The sequence below is a fragment of the Hetaerina americana genome, unplaced genomic scaffold (assembly GCF_022747635.1).
Source record: "Hetaerina americana unplaced genomic scaffold, ioHetAmer1.1.p SCAF_3, whole genome shotgun sequence".
In the NCBI taxonomy this organism is placed as follows: Eukaryota; Metazoa; Arthropoda; class Insecta; order Odonata; family Calopterygidae; genus Hetaerina; species Hetaerina americana.
The window spans coordinates 55,258,585-55,272,053 of record NW_027286874.1 but is presented as its reverse complement, the minus strand read 5'-3'; the positions used below and the strand labels follow the sequence as shown (position 1 = coordinate 55,272,053).

Sequence of the window (13,469 nt, the reverse complement as noted above, 5' to 3'; positions counted from 1 at the left end):
CCTCACTTCAATCTATTCATTCACCCGCTATTGCATTCCAATGCTCCATCACTATAAAATATTTCTTTCCATGAACAACCGCAATAATTTCCTCTAATTGTTCATATAGCTTGTCCATTTCTACCTCCTTATGGCTGCTTCTTGGCATTTAGACAAATAATTACCAATTTTGTTGGTTCAGCAAATACTTCTACCAATACTCTCCCCTCTACTGTATATTTATCTATAATTATAGCTCCAATAATTGCTGTCCTTCCAACTCATCTCTAAGCCCCAACATCTATATTTCTTCTTTCCATCTTCTACTTTATATTTTTGAATTTCCATCCTCAACATGGTCCTACCATTCATTCCAAGTCATTATTCTAATTGGTTTGGTTCTCTTCTGTCTTATTCCTTGCTGCTGCTGTTGATTCTGCTCTGCAAGGATTTCATGTGATGATGACTGTGAAAGCCTTGCCTCTCACACTGCTGGGCTTTATAGATAGCCCTAAAGACCAGGTTCCATAGTTGCCGGGATTCATATTTGTGTTCATCGTAAGGTTGTTGGATGAATAATTGAGGTGGTTTTCCTTTGCTTTCCTCTTTAGTGTTAATAATGTAACACCATTGCTAGCACAATAGATAACTACAGTAATCAACCCAGTGGTAGGTTTGTTAGTTGAGGATGTAGTTTACGTAATATAAAGTCCTACAGCATGTTAAACTCCCAGAGCAGTGTGTAGAGGCCAGTTCCTTTCCCAGTGCCAATTGTGGTTACCGAGCAAGATCTGGTTCCAAAAAATCACTCAGCTTGGGTGAAGCTGTGGGTTCCCAGATGTGTCCCTAGGTTTTAAACATGGTCCTCCAGACAGTAGTCCATTGCTCTACCACTGAACTATCATGTCTCATAATTAAAATATATGTATATATTGATCAATAATTTTAAATTGTTGTATAAAATGAATTGGCGCTCACCAAGGATGCAGTTAGAGTGAAGAAAATTTGGTATTCAGGTTGCCTTTATTCTGAAGAACATGTGAATCCAAAATACATACACCACAAAAATGTACCATAGTATCTCAAGCAGAAGGTATCTTTTTGAAAAAAATGTATAATTTTATTTAGAAATGTGTTAGACTGATATTTGACTCTTCTTGCATAAGAGATGCTTAAATTTAGAAATTTAAGGTTGATCCATTTGCAATTGTTTTAATTACATATTATTATAACATAGGCTGTAAAATATCAAAATGTGGAATAGACTTAAACTTAAGTCTATCAAATTACTACTCTTATGAGAAGCAAAGAAATCATTGTTGAATATTAAATGAGTTTGGATTATCTAGGACTTAATATTATTTCTAAATCATTTGGTTTTTGTCTGTCAAAATTTAAAACTGCTGATTGTATGAAAATGTATTCAATGATGTATTTGAACTTACAGGGTTCTTGGTGTGAAAGGTAGGTAATGTATGGTTCAGGTGAAATAAAAGCCTCAAATTTGGTGCTTTAATATCAGTTTAAACTAAATAAATGCCATGGTGATTTAGACATTAAGATCGGTAAAATTTAGATGAACAAAAACTCAAATGTTAATACCAGTTGTAGCTACTTTTTAATAGAATTTCATGTTTCTTTAATTTTAATCCAGAGTGAAATTGCCTATCAAATAAGTTTTGTATATTATATTTCTAAATATAAGAAGTAAAAGCGTATGTTTTGATGCACTTAACTAATCATCCTATTGATATGTATTACAGAGGAGAGGTCAATGGCTGTGGTTATGTCGTAGGGTGATACGCAATTGCGGCTATGGAGAGCATCTTCATAGGCGTGATGATTTGGCAAGGTGCTTCACACGGATTTTTTGTGAAGACACCACATCTAGTGCATCTGATCAACACCTAGTTCGTGATATAATAAATGAATTTCCAATGTTCTTCAAGGTATAAGTACAGTTGTCTTTTATTTGTCATAGTTACTAGAGGAATATTATTGCACTTCTTATGTAATAAAGTTAGGAAAGAGTTAAGGTTGTAGTACAAATACTTTTTAAAGTGAGAGTACAATTAATTTGTGCCTGTTTCAGTTTTAATACTGCAATGTTATTGCAATGTCACAATGTATTCACAAGTAATGACTTCCATTATCTTTTAAAAGAAATTGGGTACAAGATGTGATATATTTGCATTAGCTTGTAAACTAGTGATCAATACCTACTGCATCACTAGTTCTTTGTCCCCCTCTGTCTAAAAATTAAATGTTTGCAATAAGCTTGGCTTAAAAAAACATAGCACAAAATGCAGCTAACTGCAGAGTATATTTTACATAAATCTCTTGTGATTCTTATCTAAAATGTATACAAAATAAGAAACAAATGTTAATTGGGTTCTAAATTGGTTGAAAAATTTAAAATGATGTTTAAAGATTATCTACATTACAATAAAATATTATGTATCATAAATATGGATATTGTTGGGCAAATTTGACTCTTAATGTACAAATCCGTTCAGTGGCTGCTGCTTATCAAAAGTCCATAAGGTCCTTATAAATTTTGTCCACATTAAAGTGTTTTCATGATAATTTTTTTATGCAACTTAAATGAATCTGATGTGATTATGGATGTGTGTTAATTCTTGCAGAGACCACTTCAAAGCACTCTGCTGCCATTCTGAGTATTGCATCAACCTATTTTATAACTCTCCCTTAATCAAGCATTATTTTATAAAACCATCCACTGTGAATACTCCAACTTAAAGGGGTAATTAGATGATGTATGCTCAGTGTGTTCCAGATGCTTCTATTTTGATGATGCAGTCAGAAATGGAATGGCCAGCTGATGTGATGGATTTTTAATGCTTTAAGCAAGAATTGGAATGCTCTCTAGAACTCTGTATTTGGTGGGGTGCTGGTTCACTTAAAATAATCACATTTGATGAGTTTTGTCATGGATAGAGGTTTATCCTTTATCATATGCTTTTAATATATGCTCTCCTCAGTCTCTTAAATTTTCTTGTTCAAGGTGATGTGTTGATGAGAGTTTACCTATTAATATGTACATACTTAAAGGTTTTTAATCTGCTTTGGGGTAAGTCCATTTACATATACATGATAATACCAAAGTATAAATTTAAAATAATTATATTTTTATGTAAAGTGCATGAATAGTAAGCAAATATTATCTGTGATAGCATTACTTCTTTATTGGGTAAATTTTAAAACAAATTTGTTCATAATACTCAACTATTTTATCGTCAATTATTGGATTTTGTCGTAGAATGTGGTCTTATTTGAAAATACTGTGTCTTCATGAGCTATCATGAGTGATGATTAATGGATATTTTTACCTAAAATTAGTTTTAAATTAAAATTCTTAGCTAATGCATGAACGTTCAACATCAGTGAAATGAATCTCTGTTAAAGGTTTTTGATTCCTTCAAGGCACCAGGCAAATAATCGCATTTATGCATTACTTAACATCCAGCTATGTTTCCCATCCCTTAAAATGAATCTCCCTTTTCAGGGAGAGTTATACTTTGACTTCACTTTATATATTTTCTTAAGTGTCATTATTTTCTATTTCAACTGTGGCACGATTAAGTTGTACTGATAAATATGTAGAAAGGCTTAATTACTTTGTGCTAAGTTCATGTGATTGAAAATTTCAATTTGTCAGTGCCATGGTTATAATGTAGTTGGCCTACATTCGTCAGCTGCGTCAACTCCATATATCCAATGTAAAGATGCTGATTATTTATATGTTAAAAATGATATCTATGAACTGCTAATATGTATTTTACCATATGGATCCAGGCCATGTCCCAAATTTTCCAAGCCTGTTTTCTGAGAATAGATTTTGTGGAGCATGCTAAAAAAATACTATCTAAAACTTGAGAGAAAGTTAGAAGTAAAGAATATCAACTGTCAGTTCAGGAAATTTGTACTCGTTTGTGTTTCTTGATATTGTCACCATATTCATAATCATGGCAATCTGATGGAAAGAAATTTAGTTTTTTGGGTATGAAAAATCAAATTAAATTTTCATTAGTTTTTAAGTGTTTTGACCTAAAAATAAAATGTTGATGTTATTTTGCCAGCAAAATTAAATAATTTTGGTTAGAAAAAGTGGCAATGATTTTTCCGAAGTGGCATTGGTCACAATTACAATGAGAGCGATCAGTTCACAAGAACACATTTGAAGAGGTGACAACGGAGAACAGACTTTGTAAAAGGAAATGGGATAATACTTCAGTTGTGATGTGATGGAATGTTTATCATTAGACAAGATTGCAGTTTAATGCACAAGAAATACAAGTATTTTTATTGTTCATGACTTGGTTGTGACATATTTACTGGAAACATTGTTCTCAAGAGAAACTTCTTACAAATAGATTCAATTGTATCTATAAGAGTGATAGGTGAGATTAAAGAAATGAAATAAATGGGGAGACTGTAGAAAAGTAAAAGCAAATACATAAGCTTCGACTGCAAATTTTCAGGGAAATTAGCCGCTAAGCAAGCCATATCATGTAGTTGGAGCAAAAAACTGCGATCTTTTTCTTAATATTCATTTTATAGAGTTTAGTGAAACATAAAGTAAGAGCCATTACACACAGAATTCACAGTTTAATAATGAAATGGAATTATAGGATGTCAATACCCGACATAGAGATCAGGTTACATTATTTGAAAGTCCCATAAAAAGGATAAAGAAAAAAGAATCAGCATATAAAAAAGTATAAGGGCTCAAAACTAGTATAAAATATGGAAAATTAAACACATTTATTGATAGATAATGAACTACCCCATTCCCTGTGAAAAATCTTTTGATGATATTTTACATTACGATCAATGGCCCTTTATTTTAGTAATGCTGCAATAAGTAATATTGCCTTTGATTTTTTTGAGCTTTCCCGTGAGCTGTGTTTAAAAGATGAATATAATATTGCTTAGTTTGGCAACAATCCAATGTAATACTGATGTGTTTTGCCTTAATCCAGATTGTTCTTTTTTGAAGTCACCAGATTTTCAAATAAGGCACAGTTCTACGCTCATTAATTTGCCATACATGCTGTTTTGAATTCTACTAATCCAATGACTGCACTGATTTCTGAGTTATGATTGTAGAGTGATGTTCAACAACAGTGCCTTTGATCAAAGTATAAAATTTCCCTGAAATAAGAATTTTTTATGCAAAAGTCTGTTAGGAGTGTCTGTTAATGTTTCTGAATTCTTTGTGGTGCATATAATTGCTTCTAATTTAAGTTATTAAAACTCTCACGGAATCAGACGTCATCGGTCCTATTTCATGATTATCAAGATAATTTTTTTTTCTACCTTAAGTAATTGCTGATGCCCAAAGATTAGAATGTCTCGCCATAGTAAAATTATAGAATTAGGTTTCATTGTGCATATTTTTTCATGCATCTATAGAAATATAAAACAAATTCTTAATATCACCCATTATGTTATAAGGCAGCTAAATTAAGCATTGCATGTAAACACACAATTACTTTGACTGAAAGGAAGTAATGCAATTTCTGTTAATAATTTTCTGTAATTATGTTTCAAGTACATTTTAAGCTGTTTTTGATTGCTCTAGTGCTGCATAAAACATATTTAATACATTTTGGTGTCTAGAAATAGACCTCAAAGAAGATGATTGAGGAGACTTGGAACAGAGCTTTAATGGGTTGTGGTTCCTCAAAAATTAGTAACTTTGGGACTTGTGATATTACAGGAGTTATGTTATGTAATATACCAAATACATAGTGTGAGATGAGTAAAGTGTTGCTTGCCATGAACAATGAGGGTTATAAATTTTCTTTGGGATATTTGAAGTATTTGAGTGAGTGTTGCTATTAGATATTCTGTTTTTTCTTATGTCTTTTTGCCATAGATTAAGTACAATTATTAAGTGGAAGACGATTTTGAAGTATTTTTTGTGAATTGCTGACATTTTTAGAAAACCTTTTACACCGTACAAAAATTAGAAGTATGTCCTAAATATGATGTAATGGATAAGAGAGTATGATAATATAAATGTAGGAGGTTCCGCTAGATGTGATCACATTAGGCTTATATCATTTATGTTAAACATTGCAGTTATTAATTTGATGGATATCTAAGAACACAGAAAAAATATTTTACTTCATCTCAATTATGTTATATACACACCTTATTACTTTTATTGTAAATGAAAAATAACTATTACAAATGACTTATGTTATCACCCTTATGTAGGTGGTATGACTCTAAGAAATCAAACCCTTGATTATAAATAGTTTCGTCTAAAGACATTATTTAGAAAATTGAACAGAAAATTTATTTTGAGGAAAAAAACAGTATACCAAATTTAATTTACTTTGCATAATATGTATCCATAGGTCATTCTTGCTCCTTAAAGTTGATATTATGTGTATAGTTACTCATTTTCTATACTGAAACTAGTATTTGGTTGCCAATAGGAACTTGTCATGTGAAGTGAAGGAAATTGTGTTTGGTAAATGACCAACATTTTTCTCATTAAGTGTGATTGTTGAATATAAACAATGACAAATCATTTCTGACATTAGCCAGTGATCATTCGAAGCAACCCTACTTATATGAATTTGAAGAGTAGTTGATGGGTGAGCACTTTACATAACACCTCAAAAAAACATTTGTTTCTGTAGACTTATGTATCATTTTTATTTCTTGAGTTGTATTTCAGTTTTCTCAGGTTCACTTCTTACAGTACTACTCAAAGACTTTTGCATATTTTAAATTTAATATTACCATTCTAATAATATGTGCATATGATGTAATTGAAGCCGGCCACCTGATGTATACTCCCAGTTTAATTAATTTATTTAATTTCCTTCTAATGATTTTGTTAATTATTATGGGAGATTGTTCATCAATGTTTTTGTTTACACTTTTTGTTTTAAATATATTTCAATATTAAAAATTATTTATTTTCTCTGCTTTTCATATGGAAGAGGGAGTGATGAAAAAAATCTCAGTAAATTCATGCTTTCTATTATTTTTGCTTTTCGTGTCTTTTCCTCAATTATAGTTTGGCATCTTCAGACTTACCATGCATACATATTTTTGCTAACACTAAAAGTGTTAAATGCTTGGACTGATATGAAATAAAATGTAGCTGATATCTAGTTAAAATTTCTGTTGTTGTCAAATTCATATATTAGTTAATGAATACTATTAAAATCCCAGCAATTACCCATTTAAAAATAATCTTTGACTTGATTCCACATGGTCCTATAATCTCTTTGTTTATTTAGTGTTTTTCAATATGTGTAAAATACAGTTAGTCATACAATGAAATTGCATGTCCACAGCAATATAGTAATTATGATAATGTCTACTGCTTTCTGAATAAGGTAAAAGCTTTTTCGTAATAATTCTGTTTGAATAATATTTTTTTCCCTAAGAAATTATGAATATATTTTCAAAAGCTGTGGTTTCAGGCTCATATAATGTATCAAAATAACATGTATCAAAATAACATATTTCAAAATAGTTACATAATAACTCAACATTAATTTATAGCCTTTTTAAATAGGTAACTCATTTTTTAGCAAACTTTTTATCACTATTTGACATTTTGAAACTAGAAATTTTTGTCATTGTATTGTAGAATATATTATGATAAATCCTCTCAGGCCCATTGAAATATAACTCATGCCATAGTTTTTGTGAAAACATTGATAATTTCTCCTGAGGATATAATTAACCAAGTGAGGAGTAACTAGAACACCAATAATCAAATAATGCAGCACAAAATATATGATAATACCTTTCCTAATTAAGTAATTCTGAATTATTTAACATGGTACTGACTTCATGATGGAGCACAAAGCATTAACATTGGAATTATCTTATTCTCTACCACATTTTTAAATTATTGAAAATATTAATTGTAATCACGTTACTTCAGTGTGCAGCGTTATTTGTTGCAGGAACTTAATAGTAATCATGCAAATAATAAAACATTAAATTTGTTGTCCATTCCTGCTAACAAGTATACTTATATAGTTATTAATCTATTAATTAGTAGTAATTATCTTTGCCATCATGTATTATTTAAAAGTGATATTACAGCTGGATGTTGTTTACAAAATGAAAGTTCACTGGGATAATCATGTGCCATGTAATTCCATGGCCAGCTGTCTGATAACTAATAATGTTATATTATCAAATATAAATAGTTTGTATGAATCTTGCAGGAAAACAATAATGCATGTGTTCTATTCGTCTATAGCTTATAAGAAATGTACGTAATGATATATTATAAAAATGTTTAAATTTTTAGAGGAGTGTTTTAAAATGTATAAGAAATTTTATGGACTGCAATGACATATCATGAAATGATATGTTTATTACTGTATAAATTATTATATATGATTAATTATCTGCCGATCTTTGATCTGATTTTATTCTGTATAATGTCTAAATGTAAACTAAATTAATTTGATTCAATATTTCATTGCATAAATCCTGTTATTGCTTGTTTACAAGTCTGTGTTGTTATTAATTCTATGATTTAATGGCTTTGTGGCAGAGTTTAACCTCATAAAATAATTTTGGTAAAACCAGGCATGCTTCAACACTTATAAAAATTGCATGATAACAGTACTTTTTGCATTAAAAATGGTTTATGAGGTTCATTAAGTTAATCGAAGCATAATTTACTTAAAAGCTTTTAATTCATGACTATAGCACTCCCACATCTTTTTTATGGCATTCATACAACAAGCCTTGCAATGATCATACCTCACTGTGAAGTAGAAGTGGTGCAACTTTAATTTATCTGATAAAAAATATCATACCAAATTGCCATTTTAATATGATCAGGAGTGAAGAATTTTTTAATGTATTAGAAGCTTTTGTAGTTTCAATAAGACTGGAAAGACTAAGAATGTATTCTTGATGCCTAATGTAAAGGTGGTTATATACTTTAATTATTCTTGCATTACCTTTTCCTGAAGCCATTTCATATGGTGCAATCATGGAGTGAAAACTGCTTCCTATGCAGAGCAGAAAAATGTGGGACTTAACTTGAGTGTGCATGAAAATTAGTGTTGTATTCTAATTTTCAAAACCTTGGTTCTGATACATTATCATTTTATCCAATTCATTTCGATTTCATTGTGTAGGTCACCAAAATGTTGATTTTGATGAAAACAAATTTTCTTTCAATCTATTAGCTAGCATGAAATTTTTGTAAAAATAGAATAAAAATAAACCTTTTCTTGTGAGAAGCCCAAAATACAACTATTATGCAATAATTAGGACAGATATGATTATCAGAGGAAGCCTCTAAACCGTAAACTCAAAAGAAATGTACTGCTTTTTAGATTTTGTTTTCCAGTATCTTGTGATATTTATACATAATACAGGGTCCATACGACAAGTATTCGGACTGGTTCCAAAAATGAAAATTTGTTGCTGTTATCATTACAATTAATAATCTTCAAAATACATTCCTCCTGCATCGATTCCCTTAGTTCAGCTCATATGCCACTCGTCAATAGCCCCCTGGAAGTCGGTTTCTGGAATACTGTTGAGAGCCTTTGTCGTCATTGCTTGAACCGCCTTGATGGAGTCGAACAGATATCCTTTGAGTTCCTTTTGAGGTAATAACATTGTCGAGAAAGTATTCTTCTGCCGTGACGCAGTCCAAAATTTCTTGCAAAATTTTCATACAGCATCTTGCAAAAGTTTTTGTTCCTCGCTCAAGACTTATGGCACCAGCTTCGTGCACACTTTCCTCAGCGCAAGATCTTCTGTTACAATGGTGTAGACGGTTCCGACTGAAAGGCCAGTCTCCTCATTGGTAAGGGGGATGGTTAAACGCCTGTCAGAGCCCAAAATTTTTTTCACTTCATTTTCCACCTGAGCATCGGTTCGAGAGGTCTTCGGGCATGCGACACGGTGTTCGTCTTTGACAAGCTCCCGGCCTCCCTTAAACATTTTGTGAAACTCAAATACTCTCGTGCAGCTTAAGGCATCATCCCCATAAGCCTGTTTAATAAGTTCAAAGGTATTCTACGTGGATTTCATGAGGTTAACGCAAAACTTCACAGCATAGTGTTGCTTGATGGTGTGCTCCATGCTGGCACAACGACACCACAAACAATCGCATGTCACAAAAATCCACCTCCTGTCTTAACACATGCCCAGAGACAATTGAACTAAAGTGTGCCTGAGTGGTGGGGGACCCCCTCTACCGAGCCGCCTGGTCGGACCCCCATCCGATGCTCCATTGAGGCTACTGAAAACCAGTCACTATACTTATTGTATGGACCCTGTAAGTGGGCAGCAACACATTTGTTGAATATAAATATGCGTCAAATTTATCTATCAATGTTCTATTTGGTCTTCATTTCCAGACGTCTTCAATATGCATTTAAGATGCTTTTAAATGGTGATGCTGCATTTAAAATATTCTTAATTACACATTTCCGATCCATATTGTAGTATATACAATTCTGGGTACATGTTAGATGCAAAAAATTATTTTTTTTGTTTTGTCATTACTTAATATTCTAATGCTACTGACATGGCTGATTTATGAAAAACAAACCATTCCTTGTTTGCATTTAACTTTTCCATAAGGTACTTGGGAGGTAAATACCTTTGCCGAGAGATTTTCCAACCTCTTCCTCCATAGCCCATTGTCAGCCAGTAGCTTCAGTTACCTTTATCTCCTAGGAACATATATAATTTACTTATTTACCTCTCCTGCGTGCATTTATTTTCTCTGATCACAATTTCTATCTGTAAAATGTTTTAAAGAATAATTTTTATTTAACTCTTTTCACTGGAAAGTATCAGATTATGCATTCCATATGTTTAGATATCAAACTCCTGTTAATTCACTACATCTTGCTGCCTACAACGGTATCATGATCAATCCCCTTGTTCCTTTTGTGTTTCTCTATTGTTGCACTCAAAATTCAAAGCGATTCTGAAAAAATTAAATTTTAGCATGCCAGAGGTGATTAATCATCATATCTACCATTTAATGTATATTTATTATTTCTTATTTTAATATTCATGCATGATCAAAGATTATACAATAAATATGAAATGGTATGGTGCTATTCAAGGACTCTAACATTAAGTTGAAAAAAATGTCAACAACTGGCCTATTTAGAAATTTATTTTATATTTATGAGCAAATTTCATCAATATTATTAATTTATACCAACAATTTTTATTTTAATGCATCAGTTTATCATTAGTGGGGAACTTTTCATACTTTGCCAAAGAAATCTACTTAAAATTTGATTATTAATGTGGTTCTATCTAGTTCTCTGCATTGCCATTGCAACTTACACATCCCGTTTAACTAAAGTCAAACCTTAAAGAGAAAAAACTTCCACTTGGAAATGATGCCCCATTTGCATGAGACCTCAAACTAGAGCAAGCTTTATTGGGTATCAAATACTGAATTGGAACATCACTGCTAAATATTTCTTTTTCAAAAAGTCAGTTCTTGTGATTTTGTGCTTTTCATCAGTTACTGATGGCAATGCAAAGTTTAACTTTTGCAAAAAATGCAAATAAGATGATAATGATTATGTTTCGATTAATTGCCATAGTTCTGTATTTCTAACTTTTTCCATTGTTTTCTTATTTGCATTATTTGTCATTTTGTTCCTGATTGCTACTCTTGAAGTCATATCTTGATTAATCTCAAGAAAAATATTGTACGAAATGTATGATGTTAAAAATATGTCTAATCAGCTGATTATTATTCTCAGTTTTTACCGAGGGGAATGTAATTTTCACACCGTTTGCATTTGCTTTACTTCTTTTTGTAATTTAAAACAATTATCACAATAAATGAGTGGTGACTGGTGAGGTAAAATATAATTGTGAGTACCAATGAAATAACTGGGCCTAATAGTGTAGTAATTTTGATCTGAGATTGTGGTGAAGGTGTCATTACTTGAGCTTACTAAGCGTGCTATGTACAATTTAGTCATCAGCCTAATGGTTCATAGTCATTAATCTACTTTTTGTGATCATTTTTGTTAAACTTAGTCTTCCTGTGTTGATTCCTTTGTCCTAGGTAGGTAAATATAATGCATAATGCTTTTCAAAAGGCAAATGTTTTTGATTTAATTATTTTATAATATTTATTGTTCATACATCAAAAGAATTTACTTTGGTTTAGGATATAGAATGTTTTAAGGTAATTGCATATTTGTTGACAGAGAAAGTTATGTGTCAAAACGATTTCAATTGCAGGATGCCACTCAATGGAATGATGAACATTGGTAGTCAATATTTGAGTTGTACTCCAAATAAATTACTCATCTATACCCCATGCTCTTTTTTGTATACTTCATTAATTTTGCTTAACTCTTTGTATACTTTGGATATGCATGTATATATTGCAAATAAAGAAAATATGGGAAATCTGAAAAATCAGCACTTACATAATTATATAACCTAATTTTTTTGTTATTTAATTAAATACTTAGAAAGGACACTGTAAGTAAGAAAAAACTAAAACAGTGTCAGTGAAAACAGTTGATAAATCTCTATCATGAACTCTAAATTCATTTACAATGTGCAGCTATGCAATAGGCATTGTAATCAAATTTTTTAAAGCTGTTTATATTAAAGTGGTTCAATTATTTTTGTCTCGATAACTTCTCAAAAATGACATTAATAAGAGAAATGCTGAAGATTATGGGAAAAGTTATTTTATTGCTACTTTTGACTTAACATGTTGATATACTTTCATTCTGAATTTATAATTCATTTGTTAAAGTTCTGAGTTCTCATATAAATATTTATTTACGTCATACATATACACACCCAAATGAGATGTTCCTAGATATATTGTACATATGTTTATAATATTATACTTGCCCTGTTCATTCTAGTGCCGTAAATAAAGTTTTTTTTCTTCTGGCCAATGGTATGTTTGGTTTACTTCCAGTTTAGAATGCTCTTTTTGTGGCTTTTCCCTGGACCCTGTGAAGTTCTTTGGTATGCCATAAGTTTTGTTACTTTTTAAATTATTGTGGGTAATAGTTCAAAATATGTTTTAAAGTCAATGATGAAAAGGAAAAATAATTGAAGCATGCACGTAATTGATAAGGTAGTAGAAAAAAACCACATCCATAAGGAAGAAGAAAACGCAAAAAATATTCTCAGTGAGATAAAACATAATGATTGGCCAAGAGGGTGAAATTAAAAATACCATGTACACAACTGCGTACATGGAATTTTAGCAAGGTGTGCGACGGAGAAAAATTGGTCAATGGATGGACTAAGGTAAGCTTCAGGATGGGCACTTTTAGAAATGTAGTTTATTTTCATATACACGTCCTAATAAAAATTTCGCGAAGAAGAGAATATCATTAGGGAAAAAATGAATGAGTACGAAAGAAATATTTTTTAAATAAATAAAATTTACAGGTTGCAGCGACGTAGACCCCCCATTGATGGTAGCCCTACCCACG

At 31.3% G+C, this 13,469-nt stretch overlaps 1 protein-coding gene across 1 annotated transcript in view; it reads left to right on the top strand.

Moving 5' to 3' along the window:
- The window catches only part of LOC139690984 (NCK-interacting protein with SH3 domain), a 30,428-nt gene extending 18,014 nt beyond the window's left edge, over positions 1-12,414 (top strand). Inside the window, exons 12-13 of the mRNA XM_071588678.1 lie at positions 1,743-1,928; positions 2,625-12,414. Of these exons, the coding sequence (XP_071444779.1) occupies positions 1,743-1,928; positions 2,625-2,657 (219 nt within the window). The 3' untranslated portion in view covers positions 2,658-12,414. The remainder of the gene's footprint in view (positions 1-1,742; positions 1,929-2,624) is intronic.
- The last annotated feature ends 1,055 nt before the right edge of the window (positions 12,415-13,469 follow it).